The 17,532-nt window shown below is 33.8% G+C and overlaps 1 protein-coding gene across 2 annotated transcripts in view; it reads left to right on the plus strand.

Annotated features, from left to right (window-relative positions):
- Window positions 1-3,045: 3,045 nt before the first annotated feature.
- The window catches only part of LOC141348608 (mediator of RNA polymerase II transcription subunit 23), a 54,232-nt gene continuing 39,745 nt past the window's right edge, over window positions 3,046-17,532 (plus strand). The window contains exons 1-11 of one of the 2 annotated variants that reach the window (XM_073852881.1): window positions 3,046-3,227; window positions 3,391-3,422; window positions 3,521-3,608; window positions 4,701-4,825; window positions 6,357-6,468; window positions 6,644-6,742; window positions 6,824-6,925; window positions 7,014-7,083; window positions 7,161-7,273; window positions 10,108-10,203; window positions 10,719-10,736. In XM_073852881.1, the coding sequence (XP_073708982.1) occupies window positions 3,177-3,227; window positions 3,391-3,422; window positions 3,521-3,608; window positions 4,701-4,825; window positions 6,357-6,468; window positions 6,644-6,742; window positions 6,824-6,925; window positions 7,014-7,083; window positions 7,161-7,273; window positions 10,108-10,203; window positions 10,719-10,736 (906 nt within the window). In that variant the 5' untranslated portion in view covers window positions 3,046-3,176. The remainder of the gene's footprint in view (window positions 3,228-3,390; window positions 3,423-3,520; window positions 3,609-4,700; window positions 4,826-6,356; window positions 6,469-6,643; window positions 6,743-6,823; window positions 6,926-7,013; window positions 7,084-7,160; window positions 7,274-10,107; window positions 10,204-10,718; window positions 10,737-17,532) is intronic. The other variant, XM_073852882.1, reaches the window with a different exon arrangement.

Raw genomic sequence — 17,532 nt, forward strand, 5'->3', positions numbered from 1 at the left:
GCACTTCAGAGTGAGAACTATAATGAGAAAAATCATGGTCCCCATGTTTAGGGGTCGTTCCAAACCAAAGTGCTCAAATCTGCCTACTTCTGAGTGACCTTCCTTCACATTTTGCTTTGGATGGACACTCCCATGATTCCTCGCGCAGGTTTAATTATAGGACAATGACGCTACTGTATAATTATCTTGCAAAGAATTATAGAAAATAACAGAAATAAGAAATGATAAAACGGGAAGGGATGAATGGGAGTTCCAGTGACCATCAATTCAACTTCCAGCATCAGATTTAACATGTTTACAGATGATTTAAAGTAGAAGTTGGTATGAATGAGTTCTTAAACCTTCTTGTTCTCCCCTGTATTATATATAGATGATATCTATGCCCTGATGAAAAGACAACAAACTCTTTATGTAATGGATAAGATGGACAGTTAAAAATGGTCTTTAAAAATGTTTAGAAGCAATGTCTATTGAACTCCAATCACCTTGAATGCTGTCTTAATCAGCTTAATCTTTCTGTTTATATCCATTCTGTTTCTAATGACAGATTCAATAAAACTTAGATAAAACAGTTTCATTAACACTGTGCATACTTTATTCATTTTTCTTCTGAAAAACAAACATTGTTGGACCTTTTTACAAATGGCCTCAGTATTATCAAAATTTAATTTATTACACTACAAAAAATGCTTTTCTTACTTAGATTTTTTTGTCTTGTTTCCAGCCAAAATATCTAAAAATTCTTAAATCAAGATGGATTTTCTAAACGAGTAAAAATTATTTTCTTGTTTTCAGAAAAAAGAAGTCAAAATTAAGTGATTTTTTTCGAAGAACAAGCAAAATAATCTGCCACTGGGGTAAGAAAAAAGTCTCATTTCAAACAGAAAACAAGATTATTTTTCTTACCCCATTGGCAGATTATTTAAACACACTTAATTTTGACTTTTGACAATAATTTTTAGTTGTCTAGACTCTAGAAAACCCTTCTTGATTTAAGAATTTTCAGATATTTTGGCTGGAAACAAGACAAAAAATCGAAGTAAGAAAAGCATTTTTTGCGGTGTTCAACATTCCTCCCAATAATGACAGTAGGATAAATAGAAACAGCAGACATTCCAAAATATATAATCGTGTCTTTGGTCTTAGCTATATTAAATTTAAACTACAATTCGCCCAAGAAACAAAATCCTCAACTATGTGGCCATGAGATGTCTCCTCTTCTGCCAGGAGACTCACAGTCACAGTATCATCTAACTTCTGTATGTATTGTCAAATGCACTCCTGCAATCATTACTATATAAAATAAAAAGCAGACGGGAACCCTGTTGAAAAAAAAACAGCATATGCTGGTTAGGTAGGTTTTGATGCTGGGTTTATGCTGCTAAGGACCAGGATAAATCAGCTAAAACCAGCAAAAACCAACATCCCAACATCAAAACCTACCTAACCAGCATATACTGGATTTTCAACAGTGTTCCCCTCTGCTTTTTATTTTATATACTAATATACTTTTATCTTGCAGTCTTCCAAACATTGCTTGGAAGATAGTAAACCATTGACTCTCACACACTGAGTCCTGTTTGATAAAAACTAACTATCCATCTTACCAAATTAAGATCTAGGCTGAATAAGTTAAACTTCATGCAACATTATGTCTTTGCACAGAATTTTAAGCAGCTTTAACTGTGTAAAGATGACCTTGGATTGAAACTGTGCTGGCAAATGTGCTAATGACCTTCTGCTTCTGGTCATGTAACTGTGGTTTTGGTTATTACAGGAGATTCTTCCCACTTCTCATCATTGTGTTCAGTCGAGATAATAGAAAGTTTAGTTCCTCCGCCAGGCACCTGAAAGTAAAAACACATCAACTTACAAAAGATCTGTTCTCTCTCTCTCTTTTTTTACACACAAAAAATGGGAAACAACAAGTATGGCATTTGCATTACATGAGTAGCTATTATAAAGCAATTAAATGATCAAACTAGGTCTTGTAGTCCCGCAGGAAAGTTCTCACAAGGTCAGTATCTAGCTTTTGAGTCAAAAGTTCATTTGCTCTAGCAGTGGTTGTCTATACTGGTTTCTTTTCAGACCAGTTTTTTTGTTTCTATGCACCATATGTGACCCTGGACCACAAAAGCAGTTTTAAGTAGCACGGATATATTTATAGCAATAGCTAAAAATTCATTGTATGGGTCAAAATGATACATTTTATGCCAAAAATCATTAGGATATTAATGTAAAGATCATGCACCATAAAGATATTTTGTAAATGTATGAAAACTTAATTTTTGATTAGTAATATGCATTAAGAACTTTTTTGCACCCTCAGATTATTCCAGATTATTTTTATTTATTTATTTATTTATTTTTATTGCAGTTTTTAGAACAAAACAAAAAAAGAACATACAAGGGCAATTGCATAATACACAAAACATAACATAAAAAGAAAATTAAAATTAAAATAAGGAAAGCAGTAACATCACATATCCATAATCAAGTACAAATAGTTATAAGTTATTCAAGAAAACAATATATTTAAGGCTTTAAAGTAAGTTTTTTTGCTTTGCTATTTTTTGTTTCTTTTACAGTTCACAGGTAGTGACCCATTTCTATTTTAAAATGAGTAAAATTAGTTTTTTTCACTGTCCATTTACATTTATGAATGAAAACTTTCCATATATAATGAGTAAATTCACAATATACCACATTTTGAAGTCAGCAGTATACTCATAAAAAAATTAAATATCCTTTTCTTTGAGTTGCATTTCAACATTAGTACTTTGTTTAACAAAAAAAAAAAATCACACCAAAACAATTTTGTATCTGTATCTGAACAGAGTCAAAAATACAAGAAGTGTCATTCTTTTTGTAACACAAATAACTTAATAAGCGTTTATAAACGAGGTTTTTCAGTCACACTTTGTTCGCTCTATTTTATATTAGTGTTTTATTCAATCTCGAAACGCAACGGAAATCGGAACCATCGTTCTGTGACTTTTTCTTTGTGTTCATTGCGGAATGTTTTCAGCGGCGCGCGAGCTTCCGGTTTGTCTGTCCGCTAGTTTCTGTTGTGTTCATGAGAGCGTCAACACAACGTTAATTCAGCAAAACATAAACACTTCCAGCATGGATATATAACTTTTTAAAGTCCTGTCCTGCGACTAGCGGCTCACATCATGGCGGTGCCGATGGAAAGTCAGCTGCAGAGTATTTTTGAGGATGTAGTGGTGGGTGATCGACACATCAAAATCATTTCATTCATCAAAACAAATATAATATTTCATACACAGCATGAACAGAAAATACGTTTAAATTGTATTTAACAAATGTGCCACAGAATAAATCTTTGAGTTTACAAATGTAAATGTAAAATTTGTTTGTTTACATCAGAAAACTGAGGTGATTGAAGAGGCGTTTGCTGGGTGAGGAAACGATAAAGACTGAATATACACCTGATAACCTGTGGACAGATGAAGAGTGTCATATTTAACATTATGTGTGTGTTTCCTGTGGTCTGCAGAATGTTTATGGACAGTCCAGAGGATGAGAGGACCAAACTGGTGAGCTGTTTAGGAGCGTTCAGGCAATACTGGAGCACTCTTCCTCAGGTCAGCTCATCTTCATCTTCATCTGCACACACTTGAGTTCCTGAACCGTACTTCTGTGGCCGAACTTGAACAGACATAAAAAAAGAGCTTTTAAAAGCTCTAAACACTTTTCTGACTGATGTTTTAGTGCACTTCATGCAAATATAGAAAAAAAATAAAGCGTCTCAATTTAATATGTGCAGTTTCACATGGTTTGTGCAAATTGTCACATGACCAGAGCAGTTTATTTCCTGTTTGCACCGTGAGACGTTGAAGGTTGCATCAAAGCTTCAAAACATAAGGCTATAGTAAAGTAAGTTAACATGAAGATATGACAGATTTTTGCTACACATTCTCTCTAAGGAGTCTAGTATTAATATATAAATTCACATATATTCAGTTGGGGTCATAGAATAAGTAAACAGGTTCACGGTCACAATTGTGAGCGGTGGGATAACAGTGAACTTAGGTATAAAAAAATATAAATCCAACGCAGTTGTTATTGAAGATTGCACTCAAATGTTGCAATGATGAAATATTGCACTAAATCAAAAGTATAAATGTTACAAATAAGTTACAATGAGGATGTTGCAACACTGGTAGCACTAATATAACAATCTGATGATATACACTACCAGTCAAAAGTTTGGACACACTTCCCCATTAAAGAGAATAGGGAAGTGTGTCCAAACCTTTGACTAGTAGTGCATTTTAACAATAAAGTAACAATTTTGAAATATGTTGATTATTATATATTTTTGTCTTTTATATCAGTATTCCCATCAATGTTGTATAAGGGTTTTTTATGCATAATAGTAATCCTAAAATCTGATCAAACAGTTTAAAATAGCTGGGCTAAGATATATAACCATTTTTATGAATGCAGAAATGTATTAATTCATTATACACATTATCACACTGCTCACAATTGTGACCGACAATAAAACACAATATTTCACACACTTTTCCAATTTTTTTTTTTTTTTGAAAAATAATATTTTTATTTTATTTTAAAGGGTTACTAATAACAAAGGATTTGGATATTTTCATGTCTGGGGAAAAATTGGGATTAAACGGGTTAATACACAGTTTGTGTGTGTGATGTCACTGCAGGAGTCACATGATCAGTGCGTGCAGTGGATCGTCCGCTTCATTCATAGTCAACACAGCCCTAAACGCATCGCCTTCCTCTATGACTGTCTGGCCATGGCGGTGGAGACCAGCCTGCTCCCTCCCAGGTAAACACACTTTGAGGTCCATTAATGAGCAATGTTGTCAAATGGTAGTACAGTTCGATGCATCTATGCAATAACAAGCTGTGTGTGCATACAATTGAGGTCAAAAGTTTACACCCCCCTTTCAGATTCTGCAAAATGTTAATTATTTGATCAAAATAAGTTTATTTAGTACTAACCTGAATAAGAGATTTCACATAAAAGATGTTTACATATAGTCCACCAGAGAAAATAGTAGTATACATCCCCTTGATTCTTAACACTGTGTTGCTGTAAAGTATTACTTCACACCTTTACACCCCCCCTTTCAGGATCTGCAAAACATTAATTATTTTACCAAACTAAGAGGATGCATGTATTGTTTATTTAGTACTGACCTGAATAAGATATTTCACATAAAAGACATTTACATATAGTCCACAAGAGAAAATAATAGTTGAATTTATAAAAATCACCCTGTTCAAAAGTTTACATCCCCTTGATTCTTAATACTGTGTTGTTTCCTGAATGATCCACAGCTGTGTTTTTTTGGTTTAGTGATAGTTGTTCATGAGTTCCTTGTTTGTCCTGAACAGTTAAACTGTCTGCTGTTCTTCAGAAAAATCCTTCAGCTCCCACAAATTTTTTGGTTTTCCAGCATTTTTGTGTATTTGAACCCTTTCCAATAATGACTGTATGATTTTGAGATCCATCTTTTCACACTGAGGACAACTGAGGGACTCATATGCAACTATTACAGAAGGTTCAAACACTCACTGATGCTCCAGAAGGAAAAACAATGCATTAAGAGCCGGGGGTGAAAACTTTTGAACAGGATACAACGAAGATGTGTACATTTTTCTTATTTTGCTTAAATTTACCCAGCTCTTTAAATTTCAAAGGTTTTCACCCCCGGCTCTTAATGCATGTTTTTTCCTTCTGGAGCATCAGTGAGTGTTTGAACCTTCTGTAATAGTTGCATATGAGTCCCTCAGTTGTCCTCAGTGTGAAAAGATGGATCTCAAAATCATACAGTCATTATTATTAAGGGTTCAAATACACAAAATTGCTGGAAAACCAAAGAATTTGTGGGAGCTGAAGGATTTTTCTGAAGAACAGCAGACAGTTTAACTGTTCAGGACAAACAAGGGACTCATGAACAACTATCACTAAACAAAAAAACACAGCTGTGGATCATTCAGGAAACAACACAGTGTTAAGAATCAAAGGGATGTAAACTTTTGAACAGGGTGATTTTAAAAATTCAACTATTATTTTCTCTGGTGGACTATATGTAAATGTCTTTTATGTGAGATATCTTATTCAGGTCAGTACTAAATAAACAGTACATGCATCCTCTTAGTTTGGTAAAATAATTAAAGTTTTGCAGATCCTGAAAGGGGGGTGTAAAGGTGTGAAGAAATACTTTACAGTACTCGATACAAACCAGAACTGAATCCAAACATTGATCCAGTCGACCTCAAGGATTGAAGGAACCTGTCTGTTTATTGATCAGGTTGTTCATGACTCTGACTGTATAACTGTGTTTTTCCAGAATGGTGTGTCAGGCTCTGATCAGCTCTGACAGTCTGGAGTGGGAGAGGACTCAACTTTGGGCTTTGACTTTCAAACTCATCCGCAAAATCATTGGAGGAGTCGACTACAAGGTGAAATAATAAACTGAAAATAAGTTGCATTTTAAACCATTTGACTGTAGCGGTAGCCATTTTTACTCTGTTTTGGTGCTGTATATTATTCTTTACATACTTAATCAAGAGCTCTAAAAATCAATAAAGCATGTGTGTGTCTTTATGCTCTATTCTCTGTCTCTGTGTTTGTCAGGGTGTGAGGGATCTGCTGAAGGCCGTGTTGGACAAGATGCAGACCGTCCCAAACTTCGTGAGCTCGGCTGTGGTTCAGCAGCTACTCGCATCTCGAGAAGTACGTATGAATCCACAGCATGAGAGACTGATGATTACACTTCTGGTGTTTCCTGATTGTGATTAATGTTCCTGTGTGAAGGTGGTGGAGTACATACTGGACCGCAACGCTTGTCTGCTGCCTGCGTACTTCGCTGTGACTGAGATCAGGAAGCTGTATCCAGAGGGCGCGCTCTCACACTGGGTAACTCTCCTTCAGACTCCTGCTGTAGGCTGATTGTTGTAATGCAGGCGTGGATTCGTTATCAGTTCTTCTTCATTCTTGTTTTCAGCTGTTGGGAAGCCTGATCTCTGACTTTGTTGATAGTTTCAGACCCACCGCCCGCATTAACTCCATCTGCGGTAAGACTCACAGTGTTGTGGAAGAAGTGTCCCATAAGCCCCTGCAGCAATGTGTCACAGGTTTGAATGTGTTTCAGGTCGCTGCAGTCTTCTGCCAGTGGTTAATAATTCTGGGGCCATTTGTAACTCGTGGAAACTGGACCCAACCACTCTGCGTTTCCCCCTGAGGGGAATGCTTCCTTATGATAAGGTACCGCTCTTGACCTCACAGAATAACACACAAATCAGTAGCTGTAGATGACAGACTGATGTCTTAATGAGTCTTACATAAGGTCATGTTTCGCACAAAATCAAAAGTAAACAGTAGTGATCATCTCCTGTTTATTTGAAATAAAATCAGCTGCCATGATGGTTAGATTGTATGGAGCATTATTTTCCATGTTTTACGTCAATCTAAAATCATGAAACGTGTAAAATCATAGACAGTTACATCCAGATACCTACGTTAAATCCAGTAATCCCAGCTAAAAAGATTGTGGATTTACTGTGATTGATTGATGATCAGCACTGCAAAAAATGCTTTTCTTACTTAGATTTTTGGTCTTGTTTCCAGCCAAAATATCTAAAAATTCTTGAAACAGGAAGGATTTTCTAGACAAGTAAAAATTTGTCTTGTTTTTAGTAAAAACAAGTCAAAATTAGGTGAGTTTTTGCTTAAAACAAACAAAATAATCTGCCAATGGGGTAAGAAAAATAATCTAGTTGTCTGCTTGAAATAAGATTTTTTTTTCTTACCCCATTGGCAGATTATTTTGCTTGTTTTAAGCAAAAACACACTTAATTTTGACTTGTTTTTACTAAAAACAAGATAATAATTTTTACTTGTCTAGAAAATCCCTCCTGATTCAAGATTTTTTAGATATTTTGGCGGGAAACAAGACAAAAAATCTAAGTAAGAAAAGCATTTTTTGCAGTGAGTGCACAGAATTAATAAAGGATTTTTCATTATACTTCTTATAAATAAAGGTTCCACAAGGAGGTTTTTAGCCCTTTATCCATTTTAAAGAATCATTTGTTCAGTAAAAATTAAGTTCATTTCAAAGGTTCTTCATGGAACCATTAAGGCCAGTATTTATTTTTAAGAGTGTAGGGCTGCTGGTATTGGGAATTTTTTTTTGCAATGTTTAGTTTTTATTGCAATATGAAAAATACAAAAACTAAATACTTTTTTGTACCATTTTTTTTAAAAATTGTGGTGTGATTTTCATTGTGATTATTATTAAATAAAACATTAAACAAAATGTAGTGCAATTTAATAAAAATGTTATAGTTAAACATTTATAATACAAGAATAATACAATTATACTAATTTATGTCTTAATCTTCAAAAAAAAAAAAAAAAAAAAGCAGCTTTTATTTTGGATGTTTGTTGGCAAAGAAATATATCCACAGCTCATGACGTGTTGTTTTAGTGTGTCTAAGAATGGCTCAGTTTACAGTTAAATAAACTGTGTGCTTCACCGTGAAACTGCAGTAATATTGTGAAATATTTTTACTGTTTAAAACAACTGCTTTCTATTTGAACATATTTTAAAATGTAATTTATTCCTGTGGTCAAAGCTAAATTTTCAGCATCATTACTCCAGTCTTCAGGGTCACATGATCCTTCAGAAATCATTCTAATATACTGATTTGCTGCTCAACAAACATTTATTATTATTATTATTATCAATATTATAAAGCAGTTAAACATTTTTTCAAGATTCTTTGATGAATAGAAAGATCCAAAGATCAGCATTTATCTGAAATAACATTTTAACATTATACTCTATACCATTCAAAAGATTTTTGTGAAAGAAGTTATAGAAATTAATACTTCTATTTAACAAGGATGCTTTAAATTGATTAAAAGTGATGATAAAAACATTTATAATGCTACAAAAGATTTCTATTTCAGAGAAATGCTGTTTTTCTCAACTTTCTATTCATCAAAGAAACCTGAAAAAATTCTGCTCAGCCATTTTCAACATAATAATAATAATAAAAAAAAGATTTTGAGCAGCAAATCAGAACATTAGAATTATTTCTGAAGGATCATGTGGCTGCACTGCAAAAAATGCTTTTCTTATTTAGATTTTTTGTCCTGTTTCCAGCCAAAACATTTTCTAGATTTTCTAGACAAGTAAAAGACAAGTAAAAATTATTTTCAGAAAAAAACAAGTCAAAATTAAGTGAGTTTTTGGCAAAAAAAAAAAAAAAAAGCATGGGGTAGGCAAAAAAACTAATTTCAAACAGAAAACATTTTTTTATATTGGCAGATTATTTTGCTTGTTTCAAGCAAAAACGCACTTAATTTTGACTTGTTTTTTCTGAAAACAAGACTTCTAGAAAATCCTTCTTGATTTAAGAATTTTTTGATATTTTGGCTGGAAACGGGACAAAAAAAATCTAAATAAGTAAAAGCATTTTTTGCAGTGTGGAGTAATAATGCAAAAAATCTAAATATATTTAAATAGAAAACAGTTATTTTATATAATAAAAATGACTATTTTTTTCTGTACTTTAGTTCAAATAAATAAAAAAACATAAAAAATGGTACACTGCAAAAAATGCTTTTCTCACGTAGATTTTTTTTGTCTTGTTTCCAGCCAAAATATCTAGAAATTCTTGAATTAGGAAGGATTTTCTAGACAAGTAAAAATTTGTGTCTTGTTTTTAGTAAAAACAAGTCAAAATTAGGTGAGTTTTTGCTTAAAACAAGCAAAATAATAATTTAAAATAATATTTTTTACTTGTTTAGAAAATCCTTCCTAATTCAAGATTTTTTAGATATTTTGGCTGAAAACAAGACAAAAAATCTATGTAAGAAAAGCATTTTTTGCAGTGTACTGTCCAAAAACTTTTGACTGGTAGTGTATTGCATTATCCATTTTTGTTTAGATATATATAATGCATCAGCTTTAGTTTTTCATGAATGTAAAGAGTTTCTCCTCCTCTAACGTCATTGCTGACAGTGTAACCAAGGCGGTGTGTGTGTTTAAAAACAATAATATCCAATCATGAGCGTGCATGTCTCTCCTGTAGGACCTGTTTGATCCGCAGACGGGTCTGTTGAGGTATGTGCTGGAGCAGCCGTACTCCAGAGACATGGTGTGCAACATGCTGGGCCTCAACAAACAGGTACCCGCTATGTCTCTCTCTCTCTCTCTGCTTTCCTCTGTCTCTCAGTGCTCTCTCTCCCTCCTCTGCCTCGCATGTCCATCCCCTTCTCTGTGATGAGAGGCTGGCGGAGGTGGAGAGATCAGGTGCTTGTAGTTTGAGTAGTCCCACACTCCCACAGGAAGTGAATGACAGTGGACCGCACTGCTTTGTTTCTGCGTGGCCAGCCTCCACCATACTCCCTGCCAAACTAGCTCTGTTCCTCAATGAGCCGCCGCCTCTGCTCGGTGTGCCAGATCTCGCACCTCTTGTTTTCTGCTTTGCCTGCTGTCTGGTAGGGAGTATCGCCCCACCTGTCCCTCTCGTACCTGTCTCTGGGGGTGTGGTTTGGCTTGACTGACAGGGTTACTTGGAGCTGGCCTCCTAGTCACTGTTTTTGTGTTTTCTTTTTTTTCTTCCTTTATTTTTGTTCTGTCCTGTCTTGCCCCGCCCATCCTCCTCCTCCTCCTCCTCCTCCTCCTCCTCCAATGCTCTAGACCTTGAACATTGCTCAGGTATGTTCACAATCTTACTGTTGTATTGTGACTAACCAGACTCTGGAAGCTTCCTCATAGCCAAACCGAACGATTCCATCTAATTACGATTGAAACCGATGAAGAGCCGCTCCAGTGAAACAAGAAAACAAACATAGGGCTTGAAATTACTGACTGCCGCGAGCAATTATTAGAGCATTTGAACGATTGGCCGACAATTTCATCCGCTTTTCCACACCAATCTTCTGCACTTTCAGGCAAATTGCTTAAGACTGCTTTCTCCCTTTCACAAAATTAAAGCTTTTATATAAATACAAAATTAATTTCTTTTAGAGTGTCTACTCAGACTTCTTAGCTAAACGCTTTCGGTTTCTTTTCAATGACATTTTAGATTAAAAAAAACTTTCACTGCAAAAAATGCTTTTCTTACTTAGATTTTTTGTCTTGTTTCCAGCCAAAATATCTAAAAATTCTTGAATCAGGAAGTAAAAATTATTGTCTTGTTTTTGGTAAAAACTAGTCAAAATTAAGTGAGTTTTTGTTTAAAACAAGCAAAATAATCTGCCAATGGATTATTTTGCTTGTTTTAAGCAAAAACTCACAAAATTTTGACTTGTTTTACTAAAAACAAGACAATAATTTTTACTTGTCTAGAAAATCTAGATATTTTGGCTGGAAACAAGACAAAAAAATCTAAGTAAGAAAAGCATTTTTTGCAGTGTTTAAAGTTGTATGTGGGTCATTCACAGGAAAAGTGACATTTTTGTTATTATTATTTAGAAATATTATTGCTGAACTTTAAAGAAAACACATTTTTTTCACCATAGACATCAGATTGTGGTTGACTTTTAAACTAAACCAATTTATGTGCTTTTCTTACTTAGGTTTTCTGTCTTGTTTCCAGCCAAAATATCAATAAAAAAGGATTTTCTAGACAAGTGAAAATTGTCTTGTTTTCAGAAAAAAAAAAACAAGTCAAAATTAAAAGAGTTTTTGCTTAGAACAAGCAACATAATCTGCCAGTGGGGTTAACAAAATAATCTTATTTCAAGCAGAACACTATTATTTTTATTACCCCATTGGCAGATTATATTGCTTGTTTCAAGCAAAAACGCACTTAATTTTGACTTGGTTTTTTTTTTCTGAAAACAAGACAATAATTTTTACTCATCTGGAAAATCCTTCTTGATTTAAGAATTTGTATATATTTTGGCTGGAAACAATACAAAAAATCTAAGTAAGAAAAGTTCTGCAAATTCTTGTTGTATTAATATGATGTTAATTATTAATGCTTATGTGAGTTTCTGGAAGTACCTTGTAATAAATTACAACAACACACCTTATGATTATTCGCCCATAAATAATTGATAACGCATTCAGAATGTCTTGGCGTTGAACATGAGTGTAAACATTTCAGTGACAGCTTAATTAGTAAACATTTTATTATTTATTATTTATTTTTTCTAAGTGTCATTATTCTCATTATTTTTTGTTTAACTATTAAGCCTAATAATAATAAAGACAGAGAAACAATAAAAAATGAGTTTCAATCATTGTGGTCAAAAAATCTTATGATGTTACCACTTTAAAAATGATATCAAACAGATAAAATCAAATTTTTTCAAAAAATAATATGAAACATGGGTAGAATTCACTGTTTTCCTGTTTTATCTTGTGTATTGACCCTTGTAATGTAATGGTAGTGAGTGAGGACACAAACCAACTGATATTCAGATAAACACTGCAAAAAATGCTTTTCTTGCTTTCTTAATTTTGTCATTTCCAGCCGAAATATCTAAAAAAAAATTTAATTAAGAAGGATTTTGTAGACGAGTAAAAATTATCTTGTTTTCAGAAAAAACAAGTGTTTGCTTGAAACAATGGAGTAGGCAAAAACTTATTTCAAACAGAAAACAAGATTATTTTACTTACCCCATTGGCAGATTATTTAGCTTGTTTCAAGCAAAAAATCTCTTTATTTTGACTTGTTTTTTCAGAAAACAAGACAATAATTTTTACTCGTCTAGAAAATCCTTCTTGATTTAAGAATTTTTAGATATTTTTGGATGGAAACAAGAAAAAATCTAAATAAGAAAAGCATTTTTTTGCAAATTAAAAAAAATGTTGGTGCCTTTTCCTGAGACTGACCCATAATCTCCAATCAGCAGATAAGAAACGACAAACTAATATTTGAATAAGTGTGATTTAATGAAATAATAAACAAACCCAAATTAAATGGATTTTCACTCTTTTTTTTTTCATGATCCCTCAGTCGTCATTTACTGACCTCAAGTCGTTCAAGCCTATGTTTTTAATTCTGTGGAACACAAAAGAGGATATTTTGAAAAACAATAAGAACCAAACAGTTTTGGCGGCCAATGCTTTTCAAAGTTTGGACAAAAATGAGTATTTTAAGACATGTTTTGTGTTCCACAGAAGAAAGGAATGACATGAGAGTGAGTAACTGATGACAGAACGAACTCTTTAACCTCTATTTGACTGCACTAATATTAACTCATGCTAGAATCACAGTCCACTTAGTCGTGGTGTAGTTGTTAAGTTAAGGCCACATACACACATCACTGTCCCTCTTTCAGGGATGATAAAGCGTACCTGAGAATGAAGACAATCTGTTAATTTCAAGCCCTGATCGGCGCATGCTGTGTGTGTGTGTGCGTGTGTGTGTGTGTGTGTGTGTGTGTGTGTGTGTGTGTGTGTGTGTGTGTGTGTGTGTGTGTGTATGTAGTGGTGTTGTCGTTCAGTGTGTGTTCTGCTGGTGTTTATGGCTCTCTCTGGGTGTTGTGTGCTGCTCAGTGCAGATGGTTCACTCCCACATGCGAGAAACACCGCTCCTTCAGCACGAGCCCACCTCACAATTATAAATCTATGTTCAGTAAACAGATGAATTTGTGCTGCTAACAGCAGAATAGATTGGAAAAATGAAAATATTGCACATTTTAATTGTACAGGAGCTGGTGCTGTTAAACTGTGAGTCAGTTTGTTGTGTATGTCTTCTCAAAGACCCCATGAAATCAAACAAAAGCCTTGTGTCTTTTAGTCTAGAGCTAATATCTTCATTTTGAGCTCATTTATGGTAAGTTTTTAGCAGACATGCACGTTTAAAATTTTAAAATGTATCTTCCTAGAAAACCAACCAAAATTTTCCAGCCAAAATATCTAAAACTTCTTAAATTAAGAAGGATTGTCTAGACGAGTAAAAATAGTCTTGTTTTCAGAAAATACAAGTCAAAAATAAGCGTTTTTGCTTGAATCAAAAAACTTTTTTGCAAACAGAAAACTAGATTATTTTTCTTACCCCATTGGCAGATTATTTTGCTTGTTTCAAGGACAAAATCACTTCATTTTGACTTGTTTTTTCTGAAAACAAGAAAATAATTTTTACTTGTCTAGAAAATCCTTCTTGATTTAAGAATTTCAGATATTTTGGCTGGAAACAAGACAACAAAATCTAAATAAGAAAAGCATTTTTTTTTTTTTTGCAGTGTAAAATTTAAAAATGTATCTTCCAAGAATACCAACCAAAATATTGATGAGATCAAAGGGGTTTATGCAAATGCTTGTCTGATAAAATGCACTTTAGAACAAAAAAATGTCTCTCCTCAAATACACTGCACATTTTTTTTTCTTTTTTAGTATTTTTGTCTTGTTTTCTATAAATATCTGCAAATTCGTAAACAAGTGAGAAAGAAAACGCACGTGTAAGAGTATATTTAAATTTGTGTTCGGTGTTAAAGAGACGGCGTCTAATAAACGTGTCGCCTGTCATTAATGTTAATCAAAGAACAAAAGAAAATCATTAACCGACTGAATATCGTTTATAAATTTAATGAGGATTAATCAATATTTTAATGATGAACAGAAGACTATGCAGTGTTTTTAAACTTTTGATTTCAATTTCTGTACCTGCATTTGTTCTGTTTTATCTATTTATACTATTGCTAATTGATTAGTTTGTTCCTATTTTATTACTTGTCTTTAACAATTTAATGTTTGAAATTTATATTAGTCTAGTTGTTTTTTTTTCTGTGGTATTTTTTGGTTAAAACCATAGGCAAAAGACAGAATAAACATGTTTGACATCTAAATGTTTGACTCAAGACTTTTTAAATGATTTTTTGGATTAATGGAATCAGAATTAGGAATCGATAAGAATCGGAATCGATAAGCAGAATCGGAAATGATAAAATTCAAAGGATACCCAACCCTACTTAAGATATTATGTCTTGTTTGCTGAAAACATTACCCACATTTTGTTCGTTTTTGCTTAAAAGAAGCAAAAATATCTGCCAATGGGGCAAGAAAAATTATCTTGTTATTAGTATTTTGGTTTAAGATTATTTTTCTTACCCCATTGGCAGATATTTTTGCTTGTTTTAAGCAAGAATCTTTAATCTAGAAAATGACAAAAAAAATTTTTTGCAGTGTATAAATGCCTCCTGTCAGGTCGTGTAGGAAATTAAGTGCTTTCTCGTTTGATTCTGGCAGCTGTGCAGGTGAATATGGTGAGAACGTTTAATCTACAGTGTGTCTGTTTGCTGTTAGAAAAATCTCAAAAATAGAGCGAATGAGCGAATCAATAGAGCACTGCAGTGATGACGTATTTTTGTAGGTCAGCCTCTATATGGTTGCATCAACAAAAATCCAATAGAAGTTTCCATTGATTTTTGAGTCGTTGCAAAAAATACACTGTGACCAACACAAGTTTATGATTCTTACAGGTTTTGCTCATAATGATAATCACAAATGAACACAACCGTAATGAATAAAGTACTCAAAAGTAAAAAGCTAAATGTAAGCTATAAATGATCACAGGACATCAACACCATTAAGAAACATACGACTCTTTCGCTTTTCGTCTTTAAGAATGTTTTCACTGAAAGTTTGAGTTGGAAAAGTTTGAAAAGATTGTGATTATAATCACAATGAGGCTGTAAAAGTGACTACTGATTTTACCTGTTCATTGTGACATTTTATGTCTCAGACTGTTGTCCAATTTAGACCTTTTTAAGTAAGAAAGTAAGGGAAAAAATCTTGAGGTTGTGTTCAGTAGGAATAGTTCACCCAGAAATGAATATGTGCTCACTTTATGCCATCCAAGATGCAGATGAGTTTGTTTCTTCATCAGATTTGTTGAAATGTGTCATTCCATCACTGTCTCACCAATGGATCCTCTGCAGTGAATGGGTGCCGTCAGAATGAGAGTCCAAACAGCTGATAAAAACATCACAGTAATCCACACACTGCAAAAAATGCTTTTCTTACTTAGATTTTTTGTCTTGTTTCCAGCCAAAATATCTAAAAATTCTCAAATCAAGAAGGATTTTCTTGGCAAGTAAAAATTATTGTCTAGTTTTAAGAAAAAACAAGTCAAAATGAAGTGAGTTTTTGCTTAGAATAAGCAAAATAATAATAAAAATCTCATTTCAAACAGAAAATAAGATTATTTTTCTTACCCCATTGGCAGATTATTTAGCTTGTTTCAAGATAAAATGCACTTAATTTTGACTAGTTTTTTTCTTAAAACAAGACAATCATTTTTACTTGTCTAGAAAATCCTTCTTGATTTAAGAATATTTAGATATTTTGGCTGGAAACAAAACAAAAAATGTAAGTAAGAAAAGCATTTTTTGCAGTGCAGCACTCCAGTCCACCAGTTAACATCCTGAGAAGCCACTAATTATGTTTAAAAAAAAAAAAAAAACAAGTCCATCATTAAGGCATTAATGTCAATGTCAAATGTTAATATTTGAGTGAACTGTTGATTTAACCCAGACCTTATTTGAGGTATTTAACCAAAAACCCATTATCTTCAGTACGGTGTAACCAGAAATACTTAAATCCTCGTCTGCAGGTTTTAGCTTCCTGCATCAATAGGAAATCCACTGACACAGTAAAGGAAACTGTGTTCCATTTCATGGGGTCTTTAACATAATGAACAAACTGTTTGTCTGAATGGCCACAGCGATGTGTAGACACACCCAGCACTCCAGCATCGCTGATAGATCAGTCTCTGCATGCCATCTTACAGGGGAAGCTGCAGCGTATCAGAGCGTCCTGCACCTGTTGCACTCCTGACCCTTGAGCACCAGGGGGCGTCACTCTCCCGAGAATCAGCCCAACATTACCCTGACCTCAATCTGATGATATGCTGCAGCTTTCCTTGCGATCAGGGCTTCTGTGAGCATCCTCATGTCATGCTTTCATGGGTGTGTATGTGTGTGTTTGCTCTGAAGCGTTTCCCATTTGTGTTTGGCCATCTCCTGTGACCGTCGTGAATATGCTCTGTGTGTTCAGTGAATACAACAGCTCGTGTTTATCATGTGCACACTGTCTGTAAAAGCCCCAGGGGTTACATTATAGCTGCTTATGTAGCTGTAATCAATTACTAAAGGGAAAATCTGGTCAGAATGACAGAATAGGAGTTGCAAAAGATGCAATAGACATAGTGACTCAGACACTCTGCTTGCAGCCTAGATAAACGAGAAATCAACGTTTGTTTAATCTTAAGTTTGATCATGAGAACGTACAGTAGGTTTCAGAACTACAAACTTCCTCCTCAGTCCAAAAGCACATTATTAAAATGAAACTAATGAAATAAAATAGCTGGCTCATATTTCATGACTAATATAAAAAAGTGACTTTTTTTTGGACTTTTGAACTGCACTATAGTCTTAGTTTTGATTTTTGTTTATGCTGTTTTATTGTTCACCCCATAACATAATTTAGCACCAGAATTTGTTCCATCTGTGAATTATGTCTGTGTAATATATTTAGCAGTATATTTAAGAGATTTGTT

Source organism: Garra rufa, chromosome 13 (assembly GCF_049309525.1).
Source record: "Garra rufa chromosome 13, GarRuf1.0, whole genome shotgun sequence".
NCBI lineage: Eukaryota > Metazoa > Chordata > Actinopteri > Cypriniformes > Cyprinidae > Garra > Garra rufa.